This window comes from Amia ocellicauda, chromosome 2, assembly GCF_036373705.1.
Source record: "Amia ocellicauda isolate fAmiCal2 chromosome 2, fAmiCal2.hap1, whole genome shotgun sequence".
NCBI lineage: Eukaryota > Metazoa > Chordata > Actinopteri > Amiiformes > Amiidae > Amia > Amia ocellicauda.
The window spans coordinates 24,394,470-24,420,695 of NC_089851.1; the positions used below are offsets into that span (position 1 = coordinate 24,394,470).

General features: G+C 35.1%; 1 protein-coding gene across 3 annotated transcripts in view; it reads right to left on the reverse strand.

The window, feature by feature from the left end:
- Nucleotides 1–26,226, reverse strand: part of LOC136767682 (polyamine-modulated factor 1-binding protein 1) — a 115,414-nt gene that overhangs the window by 85,423 nt on the left and 3,765 nt on the right. For all 3 annotated transcript variants that reach the window (XM_066721647.1, XM_066721640.1, XM_066721631.1), the window contains exons 4-13: nucleotides 22,808–22,891; nucleotides 21,773–21,940; nucleotides 18,431–18,514; nucleotides 18,065–18,232; nucleotides 15,799–16,041; nucleotides 12,404–12,634; nucleotides 10,272–10,502; nucleotides 9,200–9,322; nucleotides 8,466–8,750; nucleotides 3,662–3,908 (exon numbers count right to left, since the gene is read on the reverse strand). In XM_066721647.1, the coding sequence (XP_066577744.1) occupies nucleotides 3,662–3,908; nucleotides 8,466–8,750; nucleotides 9,200–9,322; nucleotides 10,272–10,502; nucleotides 12,404–12,634; nucleotides 15,799–16,041; nucleotides 18,065–18,232; nucleotides 18,431–18,514; nucleotides 21,773–21,940; nucleotides 22,808–22,891 (1,864 nt within the window). The remainder of the gene's footprint in view (nucleotides 1–3,661; nucleotides 3,909–8,465; nucleotides 8,751–9,199; nucleotides 9,323–10,271; nucleotides 10,503–12,403; nucleotides 12,635–15,798; nucleotides 16,042–18,064; nucleotides 18,233–18,430; nucleotides 18,515–21,772; nucleotides 21,941–22,807; nucleotides 22,892–26,226) is intronic.

A 26,226-nucleotide genomic window follows, 5' to 3' on the forward strand; every position in this document is an offset into this window, starting at 1 on the left:
ACATTTATTTTACCATTACAGTTCAAGAAGAATGAACAGCAAAGACTATTGCAGAAAACGCATCACAAGCATCCTTCTGTGGCCACGGAATAAAATGACTTCTGTTTATTAAACCTCTCGGAATAAAGGTCTGTCCCTCTCAGCAGTGGCTTCCTGGTGAGACTGAAGATTCGCAACTTAATTCTTAATGAGAGCCATTCAAAACGTGGAATAGTATTGTCTCTATGGAGCACCGTGCACTAAAATAGGCTTATGCTGTTATAAACTAGGATATCTCAACAAGGGTTCAATCAGCAGACATAATATTAAGTCACATTGCTGCATGAGAGGCGGCTTGAATCTGATCTTTGCTAAAAAAAAAAATATATCAGCTTGGAAGAGAGGCTGTATTCCTAGTCTGTGAAAGGGGGTGGTAGTCGTAATATATAGGTTGCGGGAAATATGATTTTCAATACAAACAAAGGGGGGAAAAATGTAATACCTAAGATCACTGATAAACAGACCTTTCTTTCCCCAACTCCCAATTCCCCTGGATTAAGACTGAAAGGAAAATAGTCTTTCTACCTCTCAGGTGCTAACCAGGGTCAGCATGTCTTTCTTTATTAATTGCAGTGAAGAACCACGGTGTTCCTAAAGTCATTTCTTTGTGCTCCCCAAAATGGAGAGCAGCGGGTCTGCAGCGCGATCGTAGAATGAGTCCCCAGAGGAGCGTAGATGCAATCCGCAGTGTTCATCTCTGGATATGGCTCATTGAAAGCCCAGAGCTTCAGACATTCACTTAATTAAAAACTGATATGAATAATTCCTCAGGGGTAGTCTGCATAAGGAAAGCACCCAAAGCAGGAATTCCCAAATTAAAAAAAAAAATCTTCAAGGTTTTCTTGGTGGTTTAACACAAAGGCAAGTGTATCCTCTTGGTGCAGACTTATATTATTAAGAAAGTTCAATAAACCTCTTGAGTTTGAGGTCGATAAGCTAAAGCTACGGTACAAGGGGGAAAGCAGCTAACACTAGCGCCTTGACACCAATCATAAGCATAACCATATTTGCCAGTTAGGAATATAAATGCTAGGCAAAAAATGGATTGCGTGTTTTAAATATTTATTAGGTACTTTCAAGCCACCTCAAGGAGTTGACCTTCCCAAAATGTACGATGTTGGCCACAGTGACTTTTTAAAGTGTGTACACACGAGTGAGCGCTGCGTTTTGTTGTTTTCTGAATGCAGCCCCTGTGCACTCTGGGGGCCTGGGTTCCAAGCCTTGTTACATATTTTGAGTACATGTCTGCAGATAAAATTATGGAATTTTATTACCAAGGCGTTAATGAGGCTTGGCTTTGTGCCTCATAAAGTTCCTAAGGTGGTGATCAACCACTCCCCCTGTTGTCTCTTAATGCTTAAATAATTCAGTCATTTTTTATATATGTTTTTCGATAGTGAAAATAAATGTAGTCACAAAAGATTAGCACTGTCATCAAATTCTAGACAGAAGAAAGTCTTTTTAAAATCGACTTAGCTTGAAATTTCTGGCATTGAATGTTCAGTAGTTTATCAGAATTAGACCAGAATTAGAGTGAGAAACGGAGAGAAAGGTTGATAGATGTATTTAATTTTTTTGTGGAAAAACTAACAACATACTGTTAATGTATGTGGGTTAATTCATGCCCCAGATTATATAATAAGCACTTTCTTAAAAAAGTTATTTTAGCTTCAGTGCAACCCAATCATAATTTTGAACCACCTGACTCTTTGTTTTGACACAGGATCCTTCCTGTATTATACCACATCTGTACTGATTTGTTTTATATTTTATCTGGGGCCGGGTCAGTGTTTTAACATGGTCTAACACTCATTTATATATTAATATTATATACTGTTTTATATTCTCCTTACTGTTGAACATATTTCATTTTTTATTGCCTTATAGACTATATATACACATATGTTTATGTGCGTGTGTATATATATACATATATATATATATATATATATATATATATATATATATATACATACACATACACACGCACATTAGAAAAGGCTATATGAACAGATACATTTATATAAATAACTTTGTAGCATTACTATTAATACAAAAGTAGAGAGATATGAAATTGTGTTGATAATATTGCATGAACTCCTGTTTCAAGAAACTAATTGCATGTTGTTTTTTGTACATTACTTCAACGTAAGCATCCATTACAGCTTGTAAATATCCGTACAATAAAGGTTTGTCAAGACTCTGTAATTTTAGTTTATTATGCTTTCATTTATTTCAAAAATATTCTATACTTTGTTATAATTTATTCATCTTTATTTATTTATCTTTGCTACAGAACAGTTTACAATTCGTTGACATTCCTTAGAGAACACTAGTGTTTTATAAACTGTATATTCACCTAATAATGTTGACTGCAGTCCAAAATTGCAATATAAAAAGCAGTTCCATGCAGCACTACTTTGGAAGATAATGTTCAGAAATCTGAACATTATTTAGTTTCATTGTATAATATATTTGGTTGATATTTTTGTTGTAAGGCCTTAATGAACAGTAGCGGACGTTTCTGTATATTGTCATCAAATTATTTTAATCAAATACAAATTGTATATATATATTTTTAAATTCAACTGTGAAGTTTATGATATATTATGAAAAAAAGTGACAGCCAGGAGGTGCAGAATTCAAAAGTACCCTGTCTGAAGTGTTGATTGAAGATGGCTCATTCTGACTCTATATATTCCAGTAATTTTCTCAGTATTTAAAAAACACATAAATAAGAACATTATTCTTATGCTACCCTCTCCATTCCCTCATTTTAATTAAGAGCCTGCCATGTTTGTTTGTTTTCTAGCATTCTAGATCTCAGTTTTTAAAGAATAAGACATTTTATAATGTTGCCTCCACTACAGAGCACTGAAACTCTTCCTTCAGAAATAACCAGTTAATTTGTAAACATGTGGGCAAAGAACTGGAGCTTCCATCCCAAACTATAATAAAATGCATGGGAATCATAAACAGTAAACATGATGATGATATTGATAATGATGAATATTATTAAAGATTACAGGGTAGATGCAGTTAATATTGATATACTGTGTTGGTGGATTATTGTATGTTATAGCATTTAACATTCTTTTTTTAATCCGTACAACTAAGATGTAGGTATAGGTATGCAGAAAAAGCTGCATTTTGTTCTATTGCAAACCATGAATTCTCAATTATAGGCCGAAAGAGAATGTTTATAAAGTAGATGTGAAAAGAGTTACATTGTTTAGTTTCTTTAATTTAGAGTATACAATGTGTTCTCACAATGAGTCTACTTAGCAGCTTGAAAATGTAACTGAAGTTTTAACTATATTTGACAATGCTTTGCCTTTAATTTTAAACTCATGGTGCACTGCTTTGTGGTAAATTAATATGAATAGCTTTGAACTGAATCCGTGTCTATGGAATTAAAATTTTAATTATTTTCAAGTCCATCAAACTGTGATGAATTTCTCATTAGTATCATGATACAAATCGAATCTTGGCTTGTGTATTGTGTATCACCACACCCCACTGGCAGGATCATTTAAAGTGAACCCCTCCTCAAATTATGTGAAATACTTTCAGGATTCAAAGCATATCACAAGATCAAATGAAGTGAAAGGAGACGCTTTACCTGTCTCTCTGTACTGCTTGTGTATGTCTTGAAGCTCCTGATTCAGCTGCTGTATTTCGGTCCTCAAAGTGAGATTTTCTTTCTGTTTTTGACTTTTGTCCTTCTGAATGCTCTGGATATCTCCTCTCAGGTCCTTGACCATGCTCTCAAGGTGCTCTACCTCAGACACTTTGCCTTTGATAGTCTCCCGCACTTGTAGAAGGTCAGATTCAGACATTTTCAGAAGGTCATCTCTTTTTCGTATTTCCTAACATAAAACCCACACATACACAGATAAAGAGAGATACATACATAGATACACACACAAAGAGCATAATATGTGCAAATATCATATATGTATAGCATGCATACTGAAGTACAGCTTCTAAACCATTAAAGTAATGTATTAAAACATTAATTCTTAAAGATTCTTCACAAAGCTTGCTAGACATTAATGATGTTAAATGTCAAACATACAAAACAATAAATACCACAGGTTACTTTTTTGATACCAGTAAGTTTCACAATTGTATATACTCTATTGAATGTGGTCCTCTTTTTTTTTTTTTTTCTGTAGACATATACATATATATATTTTGTTACACATACGGTCTCCCGACCACAAACCAATTAGGGAATATTTCAAATAAGGAATTAGTATGTATTATGAGAAAGGTGTCACATGCACTGACAACTATTGTATAATTGAATTTAAAGACCTGGAATGAGTTAAAATAAAGCTCTTCTAAATTAAGTGAGTTGGTGTACCTTTCTGCAAACATCATATATTACTTCCCCAGGTATTCATGAATGGCTGGCTTCTGTTGGCACAGTGCCACACCTCAATTCTCTATCATGTTCTATCATGTTTCCCTTAATTTGAATATTTAGTACCCTTTCATGTCTTAATTGCAGTAAATTGCACTCAGTTGGCACGATTTCTTGAAATTAATCCCAGAGTAATTTGTTTCTGTCAAGGAATCAAAGCCTTAGAGAATAATAGTAAATGTTATTACCGTTCAACATTTAAATGACTGTCTATATGTTTAAGTAAAATCTTTAATTATTCATAGAAACCTGTTTTGGTTTCGTAAGTCAGAAAAGTCACTATTATCAGGTCCTCACCTATCTTTCTTGTGATAAAGGAGTTATGTAGTCTCAATGCCTACAGTTGGGAATAAGCTTTGGTCCATAGTGCAGGAAAGATTTTGACAAAGATTTTAATTAATGTACAAATATTAGGACCTTAGCCTGTCAAAGCTCGCAATGAGTTTTTATGGGTCCTCACAACGTGTCACTAAAGCCTATTTTATTGTATTACTATTATTATTTTCCAGGTTGCTTACTGTGGCCACAAATTAAATTTAAAATCAAATTTAATTTAAAATTTAAATTCAAACTCACTGAAATAATTTCCAAAAAGTAACATAAATACAACTTAAGAGAATATGTTACAGTAAAGATAATAATAGTAATAATAGTAATAATAATAATAATAATAATAATAATAATAATCATCATCACAATAACAATAATAATGCTCTCATCTAAAGCTTCAAAGATAAACTCAAATTTAAAATAGCCATTTGACTTAATTAAATAATGTGTACACAAAAAAAGAAAAAGATAAAACTATATTGATCAACTGAAGTAAGAAGAACCTGTTAAAAACAGGACACTGTCAATGTAAAATGGCTTTAGACTGATCTCTTGAGTTTTATAAGTATTGATCAACGAGTACTGTATTATTGAGGTTAAATAGATCGGAGCTGTCCAGTTGTGCTGGGACAAGTAGACAGTTTGAAATGTTTATCAAATCAATCAGTGAACTCATTTTCAACCCCTGTTATATGCATAAGCATGCATATGTATGTATAATAATGACAATAATAATAATAATAATAATAATAATAATAATAATAATAATAATAATAATATGGTTGTGATTATTTGTGAATGTTTTGGAAAGCATGTTTGATTGTGTATGAAAACTGTTGCAGTTATGCAGGAACACACATACAAGCAGACATTACAAAATTATTGAGCTGCTGTCTGATTGAAATGATAACCTGGAGTCTGTCACACAGCAAAGCCATGCTACCCCTGAAGTGCTGATTTTCCACCGTGTGTTATCTCTCACTTTGTGATGGTTTAGCCTATATGCTAATCTTTTAGGATCCTATGCTGCAGGAAAGGACTGCTCTTTTGCATCTGTATCCATGAAATGCCTCACAAATCTTCCAAAGCTAGAGCTACCAGAGATCCCACTACTGTTGTGAACAATAAATACATAAATACATTTGTATATTGTGACTCACTTCATTAACATATTTCTTCTTAATTAATTGTTTAATTGTTAAGGTAAAATAATGGTTAACATTTTTTTTTTGGAAATATACAATAAAACTGACATTAAAACATGAAAAATGTTAAATATGACATTACAGAATACTCCTTGTATACAGTGGTGGAAAAAAGTATTTGATCCCCTGCTGATTTTGTACGTTTGCCCACTGACAAAGAAATGATCAGTATATAATTGTAATGGTAGGTGTATTTTAACAGTGAGAGACAGAATAACAACAAAAAAATCCAGAAAAATGCATTTCAAAAAAGTTATACATTGATTTGCATGTTAATGAGGGAAATAAGTATTTGACCCCTTCAACTTAGTACTTTGTGGCAAAACCCTTGTTGGCAATCACAGAGGTCAGACGTTTCTTGTAGTTGGCCACCAGGTTTGCACACATCTCAGGAGGGATTTTGTCCCACTACTCTTTGCAGATCCTCTCCAAGTCATTAAGGTTTCGAGGCTGACGTTTGGCAACTCGAACCTTCAGCTCCCTCCACAGATTTTCTATGGGATTAAGGTCTGGAGACTGGCTAGGCCACTCCAGGACCTTAATGTGCTTCTTCTTGAGCCACTCCTTTGTTGCCTTGGCTGTGTGTTTTGGGTCATTGCCATGCTGGAATACCCATCCACGACCCATTTTCAATGCCCTGGCTGAGGGAAGGAGGTTCTCACACAAGATTTGACGGTACATGGCCCCGTCCATCGTCCCTTTGATGCGGTGCAGTTGTCCTGTCCCCTTAGCAGAAAAACACCCCCAAAGCATAATGTTTCCACCTCCATGTTTGACGGTGGAGATGGTGTTCTTGGGGTCATTCCTCCTCCTCCAAACACGGTGAGTTGAGTTGATGCCAAAGAGCTCGATTTTGGTCTCATCTGACCACAACACTTTCACCCGGTTCTCCTCTGAATCATTCAGATGTTCATTGGCAAACTTCAGACGGGCCTGTACATGTGCTTTCTTGAGCAGGGGGACCTTGCGGGCGCTGCAGGATTTCAGTCCTTCACGGCGTAGTGTGTTACCAATTGTTTTCTTGGTGACTATGGTCCCAGCTGCCTTGAGATCATTAACAAGATCCTCCCATGTAGTCCTGGGCTGATTCCTCACCGTTCTCATGATCATTGAAACTCCACGAGGTGAGATCTTGCATGGAGCCCCAGACCGAGGGAGACTGACAGTTATTTTGTGTTTCTTCCATTTGCGAATAATCTCACCAACTGTTGTCACCTTCTCACCAAGCTGCTTGGCGATGGTCTTGTAGCCCATTCCAGCCTTGTGTAGGTCTACAATCTTGTCCCTGACATCCTTGGACAGCTCTTTGCTCTTGGCCATGGTGGAGAGTTTGGAATCTGATTGATTGATTGCTTCTGTGGACAGGTGTCTTTTATACAGGTAACGAGCTGAGATTAGGAGCAGTCCCTTTAAGAGAGTGCTCCTAATCTCAGCTCGTTACCTGTATAAAAGACACCTGAGAGCCAGAAATCTTGCTGATTGATAGGGGATCAAATACTTATTTCCCTCATTAACATGCAAATCAATGTATAACTTTTTTGAAATGCGTTTTTCTGGATTTTTTTGTTGTTATTCTGTCTCTCACTGTTAAAATACACCTACCATTAAAATTATAGACTGATCATTTCTTTGTCAGTGGTCAAACGTACAAAATCAGCAGGGGATCAAATACTTTTTTCCCTCACTGTAGATGACGATTGTATAATGATTCTCATGCTCTATTCTCAGACCGAATGATAAAGTCAGCAAAGGAAACAATCTTAATTTTAAATAAGGAAATATGGTTAGTATCAATATTATATTAATAACTACTGCTAAGTAGATCTCAGTAAATCTAGTTTAAGGTAGACAAGAGTGATAGTGTCATACCTTGTTCTCATGTATATGAGCAACTTTAAAAACACAAAAACTGTATGAGCTGTGATGTAATGTGTGCATTCACATGTATAGGTTTACACTTTCTGATAATAGCTGAATTTCAATCAAAGGCTTTGGAAAAGTAGATAATATTGCTATTTTTGTGTTTTTGTGTTTGTGGTATGTACGTAATTAAACTTATCTTCAAGGGGAATGAAAGGGGATGTAGGTGTGCATCACGGAGAACAAATAAAACCTTAATAAGTGGAGCTTTATGCTTTAGAATCATGATTAATGTCAAATATGGCCCTTTGCGATGCTCGGAGCATGATCAATTTTGAACGCAGTTTGAAAACAGTTCTTTCATCTCGTATCTTTTGTAGCCAATGCAGCTCATTAATTAATTAAAAGATTTCAAAATCCATGAAAGTTAAATACATTTGTTTTGGTCTATTTCTCTCTCTCTTAAACATACATATAAACCTTATGCAGAAGTTAATGTCGTTGTGTAATCTGTATAGGACTTGGTGTATCTTCCTTCTTCACCTATACACCCTGAACTGCTGTTCCAGACAGGTTTTGTTTAACAAAAGGAAGCACCATACCTGATCCTTTTGGGCACAGGCTTTCCTAGCATCTGTCAGGTCCATTTCCAGCTGAGAAATCTCTTGTTCCAGCTGGACTATGGCTACCTTGTGATCCTGGTGGGCAGAAGCTACATCCAGATGCAAAGACTGAAGGGTACGTTCTAATCTTTCAATCTCAAGAGTACACTTCTTCTGCTGTTCACTTGAACTAATGGCTTCAGCCTTCAGTCGCTGTATGGTCTTCTCACTCTCTGCATTCTTTTCAACCTTTTCATTGTATTGTTGTTTGACTAAAGCATGTTCCTGTTAATAGACAAAAATATGTTTACAAAATTGACAGAAGCCACCAGAAAGTGCAAAGCAATCGATAAACATGCATAGTAACACGTGATAACACTGATAGATAGAACAAAAAATGAAGAATAAATATGTATTAAGGAAAAAGAAATGTATTGAGAATCTGCAAGTTATTGTTCTTTTTTTTTTTTTTTGTAATTTGTAATATTTGTATTGGAATGGTAAAGAACTTCACTGGATTTTTTTTTTTAAACCCACAACTATATGTTGTTATCAGTCATGGTATACAAAAACTGCCATTAAAAAAAATCATATCACACTTACTTTGCATTTTACAGGTAATAAAAAAGGTAGATATAAGAAATTACTTTTGTTAAAACCAATATTATATTACAATGAGGACTGTAGTTTGGGGAAACAAATAATTGTATTTACAAATTGGAGAAGAATGGTACCTTTTGCAGTAGTTCACATTGCACCCGTTGAGCTTCGTGCTCCTCATTGGAGTAACTATGGCTGGTCTGATATGATGTGAGGTCAGATTGAAGTTGAAGAATTGTATTTTCTTGCTTTGCCATCTGTATGAGACAATTGTATCAACATGTAATTTATTAAAGACAATTTTTAGCGGCACACTTACAAGTACTTTGCACAATATTTGACTATAGAAATGTAAATTGAATAATACATGTATAAGGAAATTATTAATATCTGATGCTTTACCTTATATTTTAAAGATGTACCTAACTTAAATATGAAAGGGTATGTGCTTTGTCTTATCTTTTCACTCATTTTTCAACATATCTAAAGCTACAGGTACTGAGAATAATTCTGCTTTATATAATACATGTATCAATTTATTTTAAAGTGACAAAGTAGTGTGAAAACCTTTTGTCCTCTACTGCACATAAAATGTTGATATCAAACATGCATTACTGTTAATAACAAACTGTTTTCCTAACTGCCTAAGAAAATAACAGTGTAGTATTTTCTGCGTTCCGTGGCTCGCTGAAGCATCAAACTGTTAAAAAAATAATAATAAACCGCTCAACAAAGCCAAGAGATTCAAGCTTATTACTAAATGTAATAAAGTATAAAATACAGTCATTCTTCAAATCGGTAACTCTTTTATAACATACAAATTAAATTTTATTTGATTAAAATTACATTCCACCAGCCTGACCTTGTAGGCAGCAGTGAAGTTCATACAAATTAAATTTCTCTGTAATAAAAACATGATTCATTTGTTGCCAGACATGGTAAATATCTTCTAAAAGAGGCAAAGTCGATGTGACACCACTACTTCTTCATTCATTTTTGCCTTAGAAATGATTACATAAAGCAACAGACACTTTATTGTGATTCAGTGAAAGATCCAAAACATAAAAAATAACAGTAATAACATGCAAAGTGTTGTTGATTTAAGCTTAAAAGAAACTAAACTGAGAGTTCAACAAAACTACAAGATTTTATGTACTTGCTCATAGATTGTAAAAAAGTGTTGGTCCAGAAGGAGTAATAGCTGACCTCTTTGTGTAAGCTTTCCACTTCTTTCCCTAATTTCTCTATTAAACGTTCGCAGTCAAGGATGCGGTCATTGCTGTTATTTAGCTTATCCTGAGCTGCCTGTAGTTCCTCTGTTAGCTTGTCGATTGTCTCTTCGGAAGTGTCCATCTGGTTACACTTTTCCTCATAGCGATGCTTCAGGTTAAGTATTTCAGCTTTTAGGTTGCTGATCATTTCATGAGCTTCAAGGACCTGTCCATAAACAAATGCCCAAGCAAATATGTGTGTGAATAAGTAAAAAATCAGTAGTTATGAAACACACACAGATAAAATACCTGTTTGAAATATGTTTCTGTATTTAAAAAAGAGAGAGAGAAGTAGTGCATGAAGCAATTTGGATAATACTTGTTGGAATACAGAGCCATGCATAATATATCCAATTGGCTTTTGCATCTGTGAAAATCTAGAGCTCAAGTACCTTTGTGGTACTCTTTCCATCACCGATTCTACATATCAAATGTAAGGTTTCAAAATGTTAACCCAGTTTGTGACAACCCACAGATTTGGGCTAAGCACAATGCAGATCATGAATACATACATACAGAATAGTGCACATATATAAATATATAGTAAAAGACACATGCAACCATAGATGGACATCAAAAGACAACTGCAGATGCGTAAACAACTAGCCTACATTCGGATGACTTTGAACTCTTTCTGCTCATTTACATTAATAGTCTGGGTAATTATTCATTATTTTTGATTATTACATGTAGAAAAGTCAAGGCTACATTTACACACGTAAATACAGTAATGACAACAGCTTAACTCCAGGTTTATTCTTAAGCATTTTGTACCCATCATTAAACACCTTAGTCTTTACCAACATCATGGCTATCCCAGCCCTAACTGTATCTGACTGGAAAAAAACAACAAACAAACACATAAACTTAAACTTAGTTTATTCATTAACATATAAAAAGGGTCTAACATATTTACTGAAGATCACGGAGATATTCCAATTTTAATGCACAGCAACAAAGGACCACTGTGTTTTTAAAGTTAATTTAATTTCAAAGAAGCTTTATCAGGAGAGATCAAGGTCTATAAGGACAGTATTATAAGGTGACTGATGAATAAACAAAAAACTAAAAAGTAACTGAGCCATTGCAAACAAACAAGTGCTGGAGTGGCATTTATTTTTCAACCACCAGGTAGGAAAATGGATGGCAACAATTAAAACAACCTTTTCTGAGTTGAAGTACTCCTTTTGTACTATGTGAATAACAGTTCATTCTGTGGTGCAGATGTTTCAAGTCTTAGCACAATCAATAAACACATTCCTTATGGTTCAGAACTTACTAACAACGTTGCCACACTGTAAAGGTTAACATCAAGGAGGACTTAGATATCCATTAACCTGTTTTTCAATCTTTTCACTGTTTCAGTGGAAACAGACTTGTTACCCTTGCATATGACTTCAATTATAATTTCAATGTTTACAATTATAGAATAATTATTATGTATATTCAGTGAACAACTTGTGTACTTTAACATTAAAAAAATATGAAAATCAATGACAGATATGTATAATTAAGAAACAAAACTACAGTAACCCCAGGTGCAGGTGCCTGGAAACATGTCATGCCACAGTCAAAATAAATCTCTGAGGACCTCAGAAAAGCAGTTATTGATTCTTATCAGTCTAGAAAGGGTTAGAAAAAACATTTCTAAGGATCTGGAGCTCCACCAATCCAAGTTCAGACAGATAGTTTACAAATGGAGAAAATTCAAGACCACATTCACTCTACCCAGGACCGGCCATCCTGCCAACATTTCTACATGAGCACACCAGCAAATCTTCCAGGCAGTCACAAAGAACCCCAGAGTAACATCCAAAGATCTGGAGCCCACTCTCGCCTTGGCTCATGTGAGTGTTCATGACTCAACAATCAGAAAAAGATGGTGTTCAAGGAATGAAAGCCAGGAGGAAACCACTGCTCTCTAAAACATTACAGCCCTGAAGTTCACCAAAATACACTACAAATACAAAAAGGTGATCCACAAGACTTCTGGAACAATGTTCTATGGACAGACGAGTCAAACATCCCTCTATGTGAATAAGCCCCTCTAACCTAAGTACATATTACCTGGTTATTGGAGCCTTTGACTTCATCCTCCAGATTTTGAATTACTTCCTCTAGTTGCTGTACTTTTTCCATGCTAGTGTGATATTTTTGTTTGAAGATATCCGCCGTTGAGTCTAAAGTTTTTGCCACAGAGTTGCTGTCACTTAGTTTCACTCGGAGGTCATCGAGCTGGTGGCTTAAGAGTGACATTTCCATGCTTTTTTTTTTCATCATGTCTTCTCCTTTATGAACCTACAGGGTTTGCAATGGAATAGAAACATTAAAACTGGTGAGAGCAAGAATAAAAATATCAGACAAAGCATTTTATTCTACAGCCTTCATTTAAATCTGTCTACATAATGTGTCTCTGTCTCGCTAACAGAAAGTGGGTAGATTCAACCACTGCAGATTGTAGCTTCCCAAAATCTGTTGAAAGATGTAGGTAGCTACCAACTGAATACAATACAGATCATAACAGATGAGTACAATGAATAGAACATGGCTTAAAAACATGGGCTTTGTTATCACCATAATGAAGGGGTACATTTGATTTACCAAAGCTGATTAGCAAGGATTCATTTCAAATGAAACCCCATTCCTTGAAGGCATACTTAAGTTAAATGAATCTAAAGACAAATAAGTGATCTGCCAAGTAAATGTAAGTCTATGGAAGAGACACAGCTAAAAAGGTGTCTAATTGACTCCACACAAATTAAATGTCAGTTCTTAATAGACAGAAGACATAATAACTATTCACTTTATGTATCTATTTATGAAAAACAGAGGTGTCCAATCTCAAACACCCAATGACTGCAATAAACACAAATAAACTTTAGATATAAGCTATGGATGTTATCAAAGTAATTAATCCATATGAAAATTAAGTTAAATGTCTTTTATGTAATTTCTGTAAATCTGCATATTTCATTATAAGTTTATCTAAATTTTACATCAAAATGATTTAGAGCACTTTAAAAAAATATATCGATCTATCTGAGAAAATACAGAGAACATTTGCAATTTATAAACAATAAGCTTAATTATTCAATGTAAAAATATAAGGGATTAATAGTTAATAGTTTGGTGACACTACATTATGTAAACACGTATTAAAATAGGTCATGTCACTTTTTAGTGAGGTCAAGGCATTCAAAAAGTATTAATCACAGCTGTATTAAATTATAATTATGAGTAACATTATTATATATTTATGTATGTATGTATGTATGTGTTTTTCTCTGATAATCATCCTGATACTTAAGACTTTGAGTAACAAAGTACTGTTTTTGAAATGTGTATGGAAAGAAATTGGTCCAAACAGAACACAATGATATCACATTAATAGATTTAAAAATAATAATGATAAACTCACAACCATGTGAAACCCACTGAACAGCTGCACTTTTAAAAAATGCATTGAGATGCAAAACTCTTCTGCCAGCATAAACTGGTCAAAAACAAGAATAATATTCTTTTTGACCTGCATTCTGCATGCCTCAAAATCATGCTGAAATGGTTTGAAGAATTGTGGTCAGAAATCCGTCTGCATAAACAGTATGAAGCAATTTTAGATTAGCAGCACTACAGAGGTGGTCAGTACTATATAAGGTTTTGGTAACCTGAGGTTTTGTAAATCCGTCTATAAGATTGAAAATAAAATACTCTGCAGGTATATATCCACTTGGAATTCATGCAATGGCAAAAATAATACAATGTTGATCGTGTTATAAGGAAGCAACAGCCCTGAAAGACAGGAGCTTGCAGGTCTGTCTTAACAGAAAATATGTCCCTCTTCATGTCTAATTTATGATATAGAGCTTCAAGCTGGGATTTCAGCAGTCAAGGGAAGAAATTAGGGCGAAAGATTTCCTGGGTTAAATGGAAATCCAACACAGCTTTGGGTAGAAAAGTAAGATTAGTATGCAGTACTGCTTTATCCTCAAGAATCCTGACATAAGGAGGATCAATTACCAGTTCTTAGGGTTCACCCACTCTCCATTTTGAGGTCATAAAAGCTACAGAAAAAGTCAACTCATTGCCAAAGTATCTTCATAGGGCTTCTACACAGGGTTTAAATGGCTAACATCAGATTACTGTATACAATACGTAACCTCCATACAGAGTCTGAGGATTGTGTGCTAGGTTAACATTCATATAAGCACCAACACCAAAAACAGGAAGTACGTTTGACAGAAGCAAAGGATATTTGATGTCTAAAAAGTAATAAAAAATACTGAACTGCTAACAATACGAACCTAGAGATACCTGAGAAGCCAACGGAGTCACTGGTATGCAATGACCTCAGGTGACTTCTGCCCACCTTGCCCCAGCAGCACCCAGCCAATTATACGCCTCCACCTGTAGCATTGCTGGGATTCAAGACTAGTTCAATCCAGATTATAGGACACATCCGGCTTTTGGGGCCAAGGCTTTTACCAGATGTGCTACTTGGCAGCACAGGGCTCAGTTATGATAACTAAAGGAGTAACCACACAAAGCTTTTGCCTGAAAATACTGTATATTGTTATTTGTAACATTTTGTATTATTACTTATAGGCACAAAGGCAGTTGCATATTTATTTAACATTCACATCTGGATTTATTTTGCTAAATCAACTTTAAATTACTATTTACCAAGGGTGCGAATAATTATGGAAACTACACTTTTTGTAAGTATCATTAAGTTAATACTGATTATCTATCACATCAACATTAGTTCATTGCACCATTATGTTTTTAATGTATGTACATCGTGTATACATACACACACACATATATATATATAAAGTTCTACGAGATAGTACAGTCGTGTGAGTCTGTGTCAAACAAGATCATCACTAAACATGGAATGAAAAGTGAAAAGCAATCTTACTTGCTTGTAAATGTGATCTTTCAACATAATTAGGTTACTGAGGATATATGCAATCCTTCATTTAGTTGCTCAAAGTGTTCCTGTGTTTTTTTAACTATTACGTTTTATACATTTGTTTGTAATTGCTTAATTATTGTAACATGTTCTTCTTGTGACTATAATAAAAAACTTGTGGTCAAAACATCACTTTTTAATTCATCCATTCCAATAATGCAAAAATGCCTTTAGACCTGCAGAATGAGTGTTGTGTTCTTTTGATCTTTTCTATTTGCGTCTGTCACATGATGCATGATAATGTAATATATAATGACTTACTATTTGCCTTAAACTACCCTGTTGTCCTGTCTTGACCCAGTCTGTAAACAAGTCTATAGGACAAGCACAGTTTATTTCTTCTTGGAAAGTAAACCATGGAAACATTTTTGTCAGATTTTAAACCAAATCCAACATAAATTGGATATATCTCTGCTATTAGAACAACCTTCCAAGATATATGAACAAAACAAGCTGTTGCAATAATGTGTTAGCATCCATAGTTAATTACCTTGTTCAGGGCCTCCTGGTGTAAAGCCTCTGTATTATCTAACTTTTCCTTTAGTTGTCTCAACAGTGCCTTCTGTTCTTGTGCTTTACTGCAAGTCTCCTGTAGTTCTGCAGTTGCTAAATTAAGTTGTTTTTGCAGAAGCACAGATTTTTGGTTCCATCGTTCCATATCAGTGCTGTGTGATTGTTTAGCAGAATCAAGGTCAGACTGCAACTGTTCAATACTTTCTGTGTGATTCTTATCCTAACAGGGAAGAAAAGTAACTGTCAATGTACAGCAGACATCATAATGATTTCAGTATTGCTTTCAGTAGGCCTAATTATAAAAATCATGTTAAAACTTTGCAGATACCAAAGTACAGTACCATCCTTCAGGTATCATTCTTATTCATACATGGTCTGTGCTAAAGTGTTTTCTTTGTATACAGTGAGGGGAAAAAAGTATTTGATCCCCTGCTGATTTTATACGTTTGCCCACTGACAAAGAAATGATCAGTCTATAATTTTAATGGTAGGTGTATTTTAACAGTGAGAGACAGAATAACAACAAAACAATCCAGAAAAACGCATTTCAAAAAAGTTATACATTGATTTGCATGTTAATGAGGAAAATAAGTATTTGACCCCTTCGACTTAGTACTTGGTGGCAAAACCCTTGTTGGCAATCACAGAGGTCAGATGTTTCTTGTAGTTGGCCACCAGGTTTGCACACATCTCAGGAGGGATTTTGTCCCACTCCTCTTTGCAGATCCTCTCCAAGTCATTAAGGTTTCGAGGCTGACGATTGGCAACTCGAACCTTCAGCTCCCTCCACAGATTTCCTATGGGATTAAGGTCTGGAGACTGGCTAGGCCACTCCAGGACCTTAATGTGCTTCTTCTTGAGCCACTCCTTTGTTGCCTTGGCTGTGTGTTTTGGGTCATTGTCATGCTGGAATACCCATCCACTACCCATTTTCAATGCCCTGGCTGAGGGAAGGAGGTTCTCACACAAGATTTGATGGTACATGGTCCATCGTCCCTTTGATGTGGTGCAGTTGTCCTGTCCCCTTAGCAGAAAAACACCCCCAAAGCACAATGTTTCCACCTCCATGTTTGACGGTGGGGATGGTGTTCTTGGAGTCATTCCTCCTCCTCCAAACACGGCGAGTTGAGTTGATGCCAAAGAGCTTGATTTTGGTCTCATCTGACCACAACACTTTCACCCAGTTCTCCTCTGAATCATTCAGATGTTCATTGGCAAACTTCAGACGGGCCTGTACATGTGCTTTCTTGAGCAGGGGGACCTTGCAGGCGCTGCAGGATTCCAGTCCTTCACGGCGTAGTGTGTTACCAATTGTTTTCTTGGTGACTATGGTCCCAGCTGCCTTGAGATCATTAACAAGATCCTCCCGTGTAGTTCTGGGCTGATTCCTCACCGTTCTCATGATCATTGAAACTCCACGAGGTGAGATCTTGCATGGAGCCCCAGACCGAGGGAGACTTCCGCACCAACTGTTGTCACCTTCTCACCAAGCTGCTTGGCGATGGTCTTGTAGCCCATTCCAGCCTTGTGTAGGTCTACAATCTTGTCCCTGACATCCTTGGACAGCTCTTTGGTCTTGGCCATGGTGGAGAGTTTGGAATCTGATTGATTGATTGCTTCTGTGGACAGGTGTCTTTTATACAGGTAACGAGCTGAGATTAGGAGCACTCCCTTTAAGAGAGTGCTCCTAATCTCAGCTCGTTACCTGTATAAAAGACAGCTGGGAGCCAGAAATCTTGCTGATTGATAGGGGATCAAATACTTATTTCACTCATTAACATGCAAATCAATTTATAACTGTTTTTAAATGCGTTTTTCTGGATTTTTTTGTTGTTATTCTGTCTCTCACTGTTAAAATACACCTACCATTAAAATTATAGACTGATCATTTCTTTGTCAGTGGGCAAACGTACAAAATCAGCAGGGGATCAAATACTTTTTGTCTAAAACAAAATCCAAAGTAATAGAGTATAGCAGGATAGAAAATAAAATACAATTCATATTCATAAGTATTTTAAACAGAATGGTTAGTGAAACTGGTAATAAACACTTATTCTCATTTATTCAGTACCTAAATCATTAAATAAACTGGTCTTGTTGGGTGACTATAAACATCAATATTTCAGAACAGTTGCATCTTATTCAAAATAGTAGAATTAAACAGAGTTTTGAGGGAAACAAAGCTAAACCGTAATGAGAAATGCACTTCTTTCATAGTTAGCAAAAAAAGAGCATTGCTTTACCTGTTGTACTGCTATCTCACATTCATGTAGCAGGTGCTGTTTTTCCTTCTCTGCCTGGTTCAGACGGTCCTCGCACTCACAACATTTATCCCACAGCTCACGTACTTCACTCTGCAGGCATTTCAGCTTCTGATTAAGTCTGGTGACCTCAGACTCATGAAGGCCCAGCTGATGTATAAAATCAGGTTTATGCATTTCAAACAAACACATAGGCACAATATACCAAAGTTCAAAATCATCTGTATTCATAGCAAGGCTAAATATTGAAACTTATTCCACTTCTTCTAAACAGACTCTCATACATATTTCATATTCCAGTAAACAAATATCTAGCATGTTGTACCTTGAGGACCTGAGGATGCTTACCTCTTCCTGTGAGCCATGGTATTTCTCTGCTGTCATTTTCAGGTCAGTTTTAAGTTGCAAAATTATTTGATCTCGATTGTTCACCTGATTAGAGACAAAATACAAAAGGGAATAATAATAATAATAAACAAAGTGAAAGAGAAAAATGTTAAAATATAGTATTATAAGACAGACAAGATTTCTAATCAAATTAGAGCTGTCCCGTGGTTTATTAGCGGATACTTTGAAGAAAATAAAACAGCACATTTCTTACTTAGAGATTATTAACAAAAAATAAAGAAAAAGGTTTTTCAGCCTTTTAATTCAGTCTTTACAGAAGTGCGGTGCTCTTTTAAACCTCACAGGTCCTTCCCTGAATTATCTTGTACTGAGTCACACACACAGATATATATATGTATATATATATATATATATATATATATATATATATATATATATATAAATAATGCAGAATACAGTTGTTTTTTTCCTAATGTACCGGGCGCATTCTTTAAAGCTGGAACCATTAACATTGGGTTCAAATGGAAATATCCTTGCTGAAGAAGTATGCTGGCCTTTCCGCTATATGAAATGAAGGCATCATTAACTAACTGTTCCACCTATTTCAGTGTCCATGCACAATGAATCTGTAATTCTTTATATCACTTTCTATGACAAGGTATTAAGGTTTGCAGACATCTCCCCTATCAGACTAACAGTCTTTTTGCACTGAAAAGTTTATTCTGTAATTGGCTGCAAAAGAGGTGAGACAGCACAATCGATTAATTGTCCACGTTAGCAGTTGTTACACTTAGCTCTACAATCCAGATGGTACTTTTGAAATCTGTGGGCTGAAGGAATGCCATAAGTGCAACACTGTAATTCAAATAAGAAAATCTATTAAATACGATAATCACACCCTCTTAGATGAGTGTTCATCAGAATTATTTGATCTACCCTGCATACTGATTCATGTTGTTTGTGTTGAAGTGGGACTTGTTAAAGAATGAATACATTCCATATGTTTGCATAACTGAAAGCATTACTTTGGAATTGGCAATATCCATTATTTCCATGAATAAAGTGACAAAGCTGATAGAGATCTGATGCCTAGGTATACGCTGTGACAAAACTGAATGACTCAACCTGTGTTTGCTTGATGCACAACATTTGCCTAATAACAAACCATAGTGCAATCCCTTTGTATAAAAGGACATTCCTTGAGGAAAAGACTCCTATAAAAAAATCCCAGGTGAAAGTAACAGCTTGCAAGAAGTTGAAACACACTGTCAGAAGAAGATGCTCGTCCATTTCTGCAATGTGGAGATCAACTGAAATAAAATCAGCCAGAAGTTCTCAAGGATCTGTGTCATGTGAACCTTATGTCAGCCAAGGCATGATCTACAGAGTTTGGGGGCATTTCCATGATATTTGAATTGTTCTCCAGCTTCAAGGGCATGCTACAGAGTCAGCTACAGCAGAACATGACTATTATATGGTGTTGCATTGGGAATTACTAACATGTGAAGTTACATTTCAGCATAAACAATAGGGCACATAACTATAGCCTATGCCTGTATCTATCTGTATCTATAAACCAGAGCATCGGAGATAATATTAAACATGGAGTCAAGCAGCTTTGTTCACTTTACCAAGGCTTGACACACACAGAGAGGGAAAATGGTTATCGCCTCTAAAACCAGGTGGTTGTCTGTACACTAATAGCTTAATTACTGTTTGACCACACCCGGTTGACAACATTGCAGGTTAAACCCTGTTTTTTTTGTTTTTCTTTTGTAATGGCACCTGTACTTGTTCACTTATACTGTTGAGCATTTTGTGCTTTACTTCTATTATGTATTATTTCTGCTACCATATTATAAGTTTTGTCTTCATTATGTGGCTTTGTAACTCGATTGTTGAGCTTCATCTCAGATTCCTTAAACTTGCACACTGTGAAATTTTGCTTGATGAAATAATCTTTGACACTGTCATATGAAATACTGCACAGCCACATCTAACCCATCTTTGTAGCGGTGAACCTAATTGTGTGCATAGTTTTGTCAATGCATGTGTCAGTATCATTCATACCACCTTGCTAAACGTATATTAAACATATAATATTGTTTTATAAGGATAGTATTGCTGTATTTTTCTTTATTTGCATTGTTCATGAAAGATAACTAAAAAGTATTTCACTGTATTAACAGGTAAAATGACTGCTAAAGTATGGCTCAACCTACCTAACATTACCTACACTCGTATAATGCTATACGTAATTAACCTGTGTGTGTATATGTATACACGTGTGTAGTTTAATCTCTTAATCTGTTTTTATTGCAGTGCAGTTCCTTGTCTGAGGACACCTCATTATTTACAGAAGAATAGCTCTTGGCCCAGATTTGTAGTTCCTATTTGTTGCCAATAACTTTGTGCAGGCACATCTGTTTTTAGCTGGCTACATCCATCAGGTGTGAAAGTCCTGTTGCTGCCTCTTCATTGATGAATCAATGATGAAAACTGATGAAGGCCTTTTGTTTATTTATAATTGTATCTATATCATTATAATAGTTTGTGTGTTTATCTGCTTATTCAACACCATATTAATATTCTTTGTCCATGGTTTTCAGTGTTATGGAGAAAATGTTAATGTGCCAATTATTTCATTATTATTTGTATAAATGTACTAAAACAGTTCTCTTCATAGTATGAATTACTCAACTGAACAGACTCATCAATGAGCTTTTCAGACTTCATTATCTTCAAAAAGGCAGCTATTTTATATAGTAGAGTAAGATACAATACTAAAATATTATGAATTAATTAAAGCAGTAATTAATTATATAACACATTAGATGATCCTTATTGTGTGTGAAAAGTGGAAAGTCATAATGGTGTTTTTATTTATTAAATAGATTACTACAAAAAACCCTTTTCATATGCATTCCACTAAATTACATGACCAATCTTTCCGTCGAAGATTATATAAATAGACAGTATATTCCTCCTTTGTGCAAACAGACTCCCAACCCTAATCTGTGAACACTTCCCCATAAATTATGAGTGAGTCTGATAGTACACTGAGGGGGTTTGGAAATGTGCTCTGTTGCTAATTAAACTGCATTATGCAAGGGAATATAATTGTAAAATTGGTAAGAACTCTGGACTTCTAAAATAAATAATAAAAATTAAAAGTAAAATAAAATAAATGATGTACAGTTTGCAGAGTAGATTAATTTATACAATGAGGTGGCAGAGGCTTCAAACTGTGACAATGGAGTTTAATTTAGCACATAATGTATGATAATTAAGCATTTAAACCAAAAAACTAAACGTTTCCTGTGTGTCCTGGCCTGCCTGTACCTCTTGTTGTGCTGTTCTGTGTTTCTCCATGACAACCGCCAACTCCAGCTCGAGTTTTTTCTTTTCACTGTTCAGCTTGTTAATGTCCTGGGATTGCTCCTTTATTTGGTCTGTCAGCTGTACAGTCTCTTCCTTCAGCTTCTGCATAAGATTTTCCCTATGGAGCAACTGGAAACAGAAAACAAGGATGCAAGGCTCATTTCAAATCACTTAACCCCCTCTTTCAAATTTAACAAAAGTGGAGGAAATAGCTAGTTTGTACTTCTGCTCGGGCATTGGCCTGAATTTGAAAAAATAAACCTGCTAAAAATGACAAACACAACAATGTTTAATGATCAATCTTTTAAATAAAATGTGAAAAAAGCTGTCAAAGTAAATTAAGCATAGCTGATAAGCATTTTTATGTGATTATCAGCTTTGTAATTAAATACTATGACTGGATCATTTTGAATAGATTTCTATGACAGATTTTGTGGACTGTAAGTATTTTACTCAAGTCTATTCAATTAATACTTTTTTTGGAATACAATTGTTTCTGTTAGTCTCTTCCGGTTTTCCCTTTTCATTTATGACAAATAATAGGTAAGTCCCTCATTGCTAATATTCAGCTGAATATTGCTAAGAAGCCTGTAACTCAAAAAGGCTTTTTTTAATAGATCAGATGGTTGTGCAAGTTTGAATGTGATGCAGTATTAGCGAAAAATGTATCACAGGACCCTGTGGGAAAGCCATACAAACAAACAACAATAAAACATCTTATGGGTAATGCTATTAAACACAATAGGCATTATTATTTGTTTGTTTTACTCGCATCATATAACAACAGCAATTAAACAGCTGAAAGCACTAAAATAAAACATTAACCATAGATTTATAACTGTACCAGAATACTTTTTAAAAATGCTAGTATGAAGCAGACTGACTTTTGTTTAGTGATTTTGAATCTTCTTCTTACAGTATCTCACTATAAGCTGCATATAGACCTTTGTTTTCCACATATTAAGATATTTTTCATTTTGAACCCTTCAACCTTACCTCATTGTAACATTCAGAGTACTGGTTTTGAGCAGCTAACAGTTCCTTTTGTAGGACTCCCAACTTGTTTTCTTTCTTGTGAATCTATAAAGAAACCATTAAGTGCTGTTAGCATTAATATTATTACTGGCAATACCAGTTTTATACCCATCAGTACCAATACAAAGAGGGGAAGAAAACTTTAAAATGTGAACAGTTTATGAATGTCAATTTTCAAATGTCCTGTGTGCTAAACGGTTTCACAAAGCTTCTCAAGTGTTGATGTCCCAATATTTGCATTCCATGCCATGTAGGGCAAAATAACTTATTTTGTTTCATTTCTACCTATTCTCTTTTTTGAACATAATCACCATTATGTACAGCAGAATATTTCTTTACTTTGGTAAGTGCCGGGGAAAACAATTTAGTTATGACAGGTAATATATAAAGTTTTCTATTGTGGGTGGTGAATGCTAAAGCATAAACAACTTGTTTATATTTTCCCACTGAATGGAATTTTTTTTTTTTTTTTTTTTTTTTGTTGTTACTGGTTTTATGGTCATGGCTGTCTAATAAGCCACTTTATATGCTGCAAGTTTATCTCTGGTTTCAATAACATCTTCAATCTTCTGTTTTTAGAATGAGAGTCAGTTTCTTTAAATGAGATATTAGTTTCAATCAGCACATGGGGTGAATGAACCGTTTAGAAAAGATCTCGCCATAGTTGCACCCTTTGCAACATGAAAGGCTCTTATTTCCCCATTTTCTAAACACAGAAAAATGTATCCCTGCAATTCCGAATATTGAATGTCTTATGGAAAGTGAAAGGTCATTTGTAACTGTCCACAGGATTGATGGAGTTAAGATAGCTCCTTGACCTTCACCCTGCACTCATGAAGAACAGTCTCAGATGACAGAGCATCAGGCAAGTTTACAGAGAATGTCCTTACTTATTCTAGATTGCATTTCTGGTTTGTTCGTTTGTGTGTCACATAAATGTATGTCAAGATTTAATTACCCCAAGTCTTCCTTCATTAAACAGTAAACTGTCATCTAATACTGCCTGCCAATGTCTGCAATTTGCACTAATTCAAGGATTTTTGTCTGCTTTTTGCCATCCTTTTAGAAACGATATTCTGGAATAATTGCTTTTGTGGCCTATGCAAACAATGTCAAGGTCAATCTTAACCGAACCTTAATGTTTTCATGTTACTCATCTGCCTGTTACTGATGCCCTCACTTTACTGCAACTTGGCCCCATTTCACATTCTAGCTTTAAGCAGCAGAGAAACAAAACACTGATTGTAACTCAGCTGATAATTGATAGCAATAAAGATTAGGACAAAATACAATTTGCTGAATGCTGTTAGGTCACTTATTAAAAGCAATAAAGCTTTCCCATTCTTTCCAATTCATTCAGCATTAAACCTAAAAATATGCTTTTTTTGCATCCTCCTTTCCTGCTGCATTACAGGTTTTTATCTTGTTTAATGTGCGTGAATTTATAGGAAGACACAAAAAAAGTATCCCTCCACTGAAATATGTCTACAAGCACTGAAAAAATCAGGAAAGAGTTGATATTGAAGTGAAAGATGGTAATCTCTTTTCAAGAAGGACTGCTTGTATTTATTTATGTTTTAATAACACGCATATATGCTGTAAAACAGAAATTGTTGTAATATAATCACACATTCTATTAAACACCAAAGAATTCACTCATATTTTTAACAAGAATTAATTCCAAAGATATGAACTGGGCATTTTTTCTGTGATGAGAGACTGTATGGTACCCAAGAAAAGCTCTTTGATACTTGGATTATTTTGCCAGTGGCCAAGAAAGCAGTTAATATGTTTCACAGACTGCATCAAAAGCTCTTGAGAGAACTGTATCATATCTGTACTGCATAATGTCTTTGTGTTTGTACATTTTACGCATACATAATATATCATGCTATACCCTTCCCTAGCACACTTAACAGGCTCATTGTAGCATCAGTTCAGAGAATTGACATAAGAAGTGCTGCGCTTCACAGTGAGTAACACTGAAAAGATGAACAGAAATACAAAATAAATAAATTAAAAACATGATTTATGATTCATCCAGAGAAAAACTCAAAATTAACACATTGTACTTATTAAACATTAAATCTACCTCTTTCTCACTAAACTAGATGTATTTTATGTTGTGTAACTGTCAAATACTTCCTAATACAAAAAATGCATTATTATTAAGAACAATAATAATATTAATATTCCACTTTGGATTTAAAGATTATACACTGTAACTGGCCATATTATTATCAATAATAATACTAACAATACTTTTGAATATATACAGCCAGTCACAGTGTGTAATTCCATTAATCCCAAGTTAAATCAAGATAGATTCAAGAGGTTAAACATTGTTTGTTTTAAACTTAATTTCTTTTTTTTTTTTTTTGGGGGGGGGGGGGGGGGTGAGGTATTTGTATTTGTTTTGTACTTGTTGCTTTCGATGGATGCTTTAATGATGACCACACAAGTAGTGTGTACAAACAGAATCAGTTTGTTATATTCATCATAGTTTCAATATGTTTCACCCCGATGAGTGAGTTCTGCAGGAATGGGTTTGTACAAGAAACTAATAATCTAATCAGCCAAGCAAACCATAACAATAATGTTTATCTGGTAATATGGCACCACTGTGGAGCATTCCTGATCCTGTTAGGCAGGTGAAATATCCCAGATCTGAGCCAGCCAAAGATACAGTTTTGGGGCTCATCCCACAGGACAGCTGGAGGCAGTTGCTGCATGAGAGACCCCAATCTGGATGGTTTGTGTAAATGTGTCTCATTGCGCAGTTAACACTATGGTGGCACTCAGGAGATTATAAAAATAAGTAAATACATAATTAAATATATAATAAGCAAATATTCCAACACAAATTGTTGTCATGATAAACCTCAAAGTTTGCATCCTCACATTTTGATATTGAGAGTTTGAGATGCAGAAACTGGCAGTCAGTAAAAGTGTATGCTGGTTTAAATCACAGGCTTAGTTTAAATCTAACATAGATCATAAATTGAACGGCTTTTGTGTTTAGCCTGGACTGTACTAGACAGTAGTCCACAAAGTCTGTTCAGAACGTAGCCCAGTCTGGCAGTTTTAAAGAACTAAATGACAGGAGGTACTGAGATGCGCTTGTAGAGCTATGAATGGAATCCGTCATGGTGACCGCTGGCTTTGTGCCCGACTGCAGTCAGTGCCATTGTCCCTCTCCCTCCATGCACACCAAGTTCACAAGCACTAATTGTTTTTTAGTTTGTTGGGTTTGTTGGTTTTGGTTTGTGTCTTCTGTAGAGAGTCTAACCAAACAAAACATGTTGGTATTTGATGTGTCGCAATATTGTAGCATTAGGTAAAATAGTTTATTCTGAAAAAAGGTCTCGCTTTTAAATAAC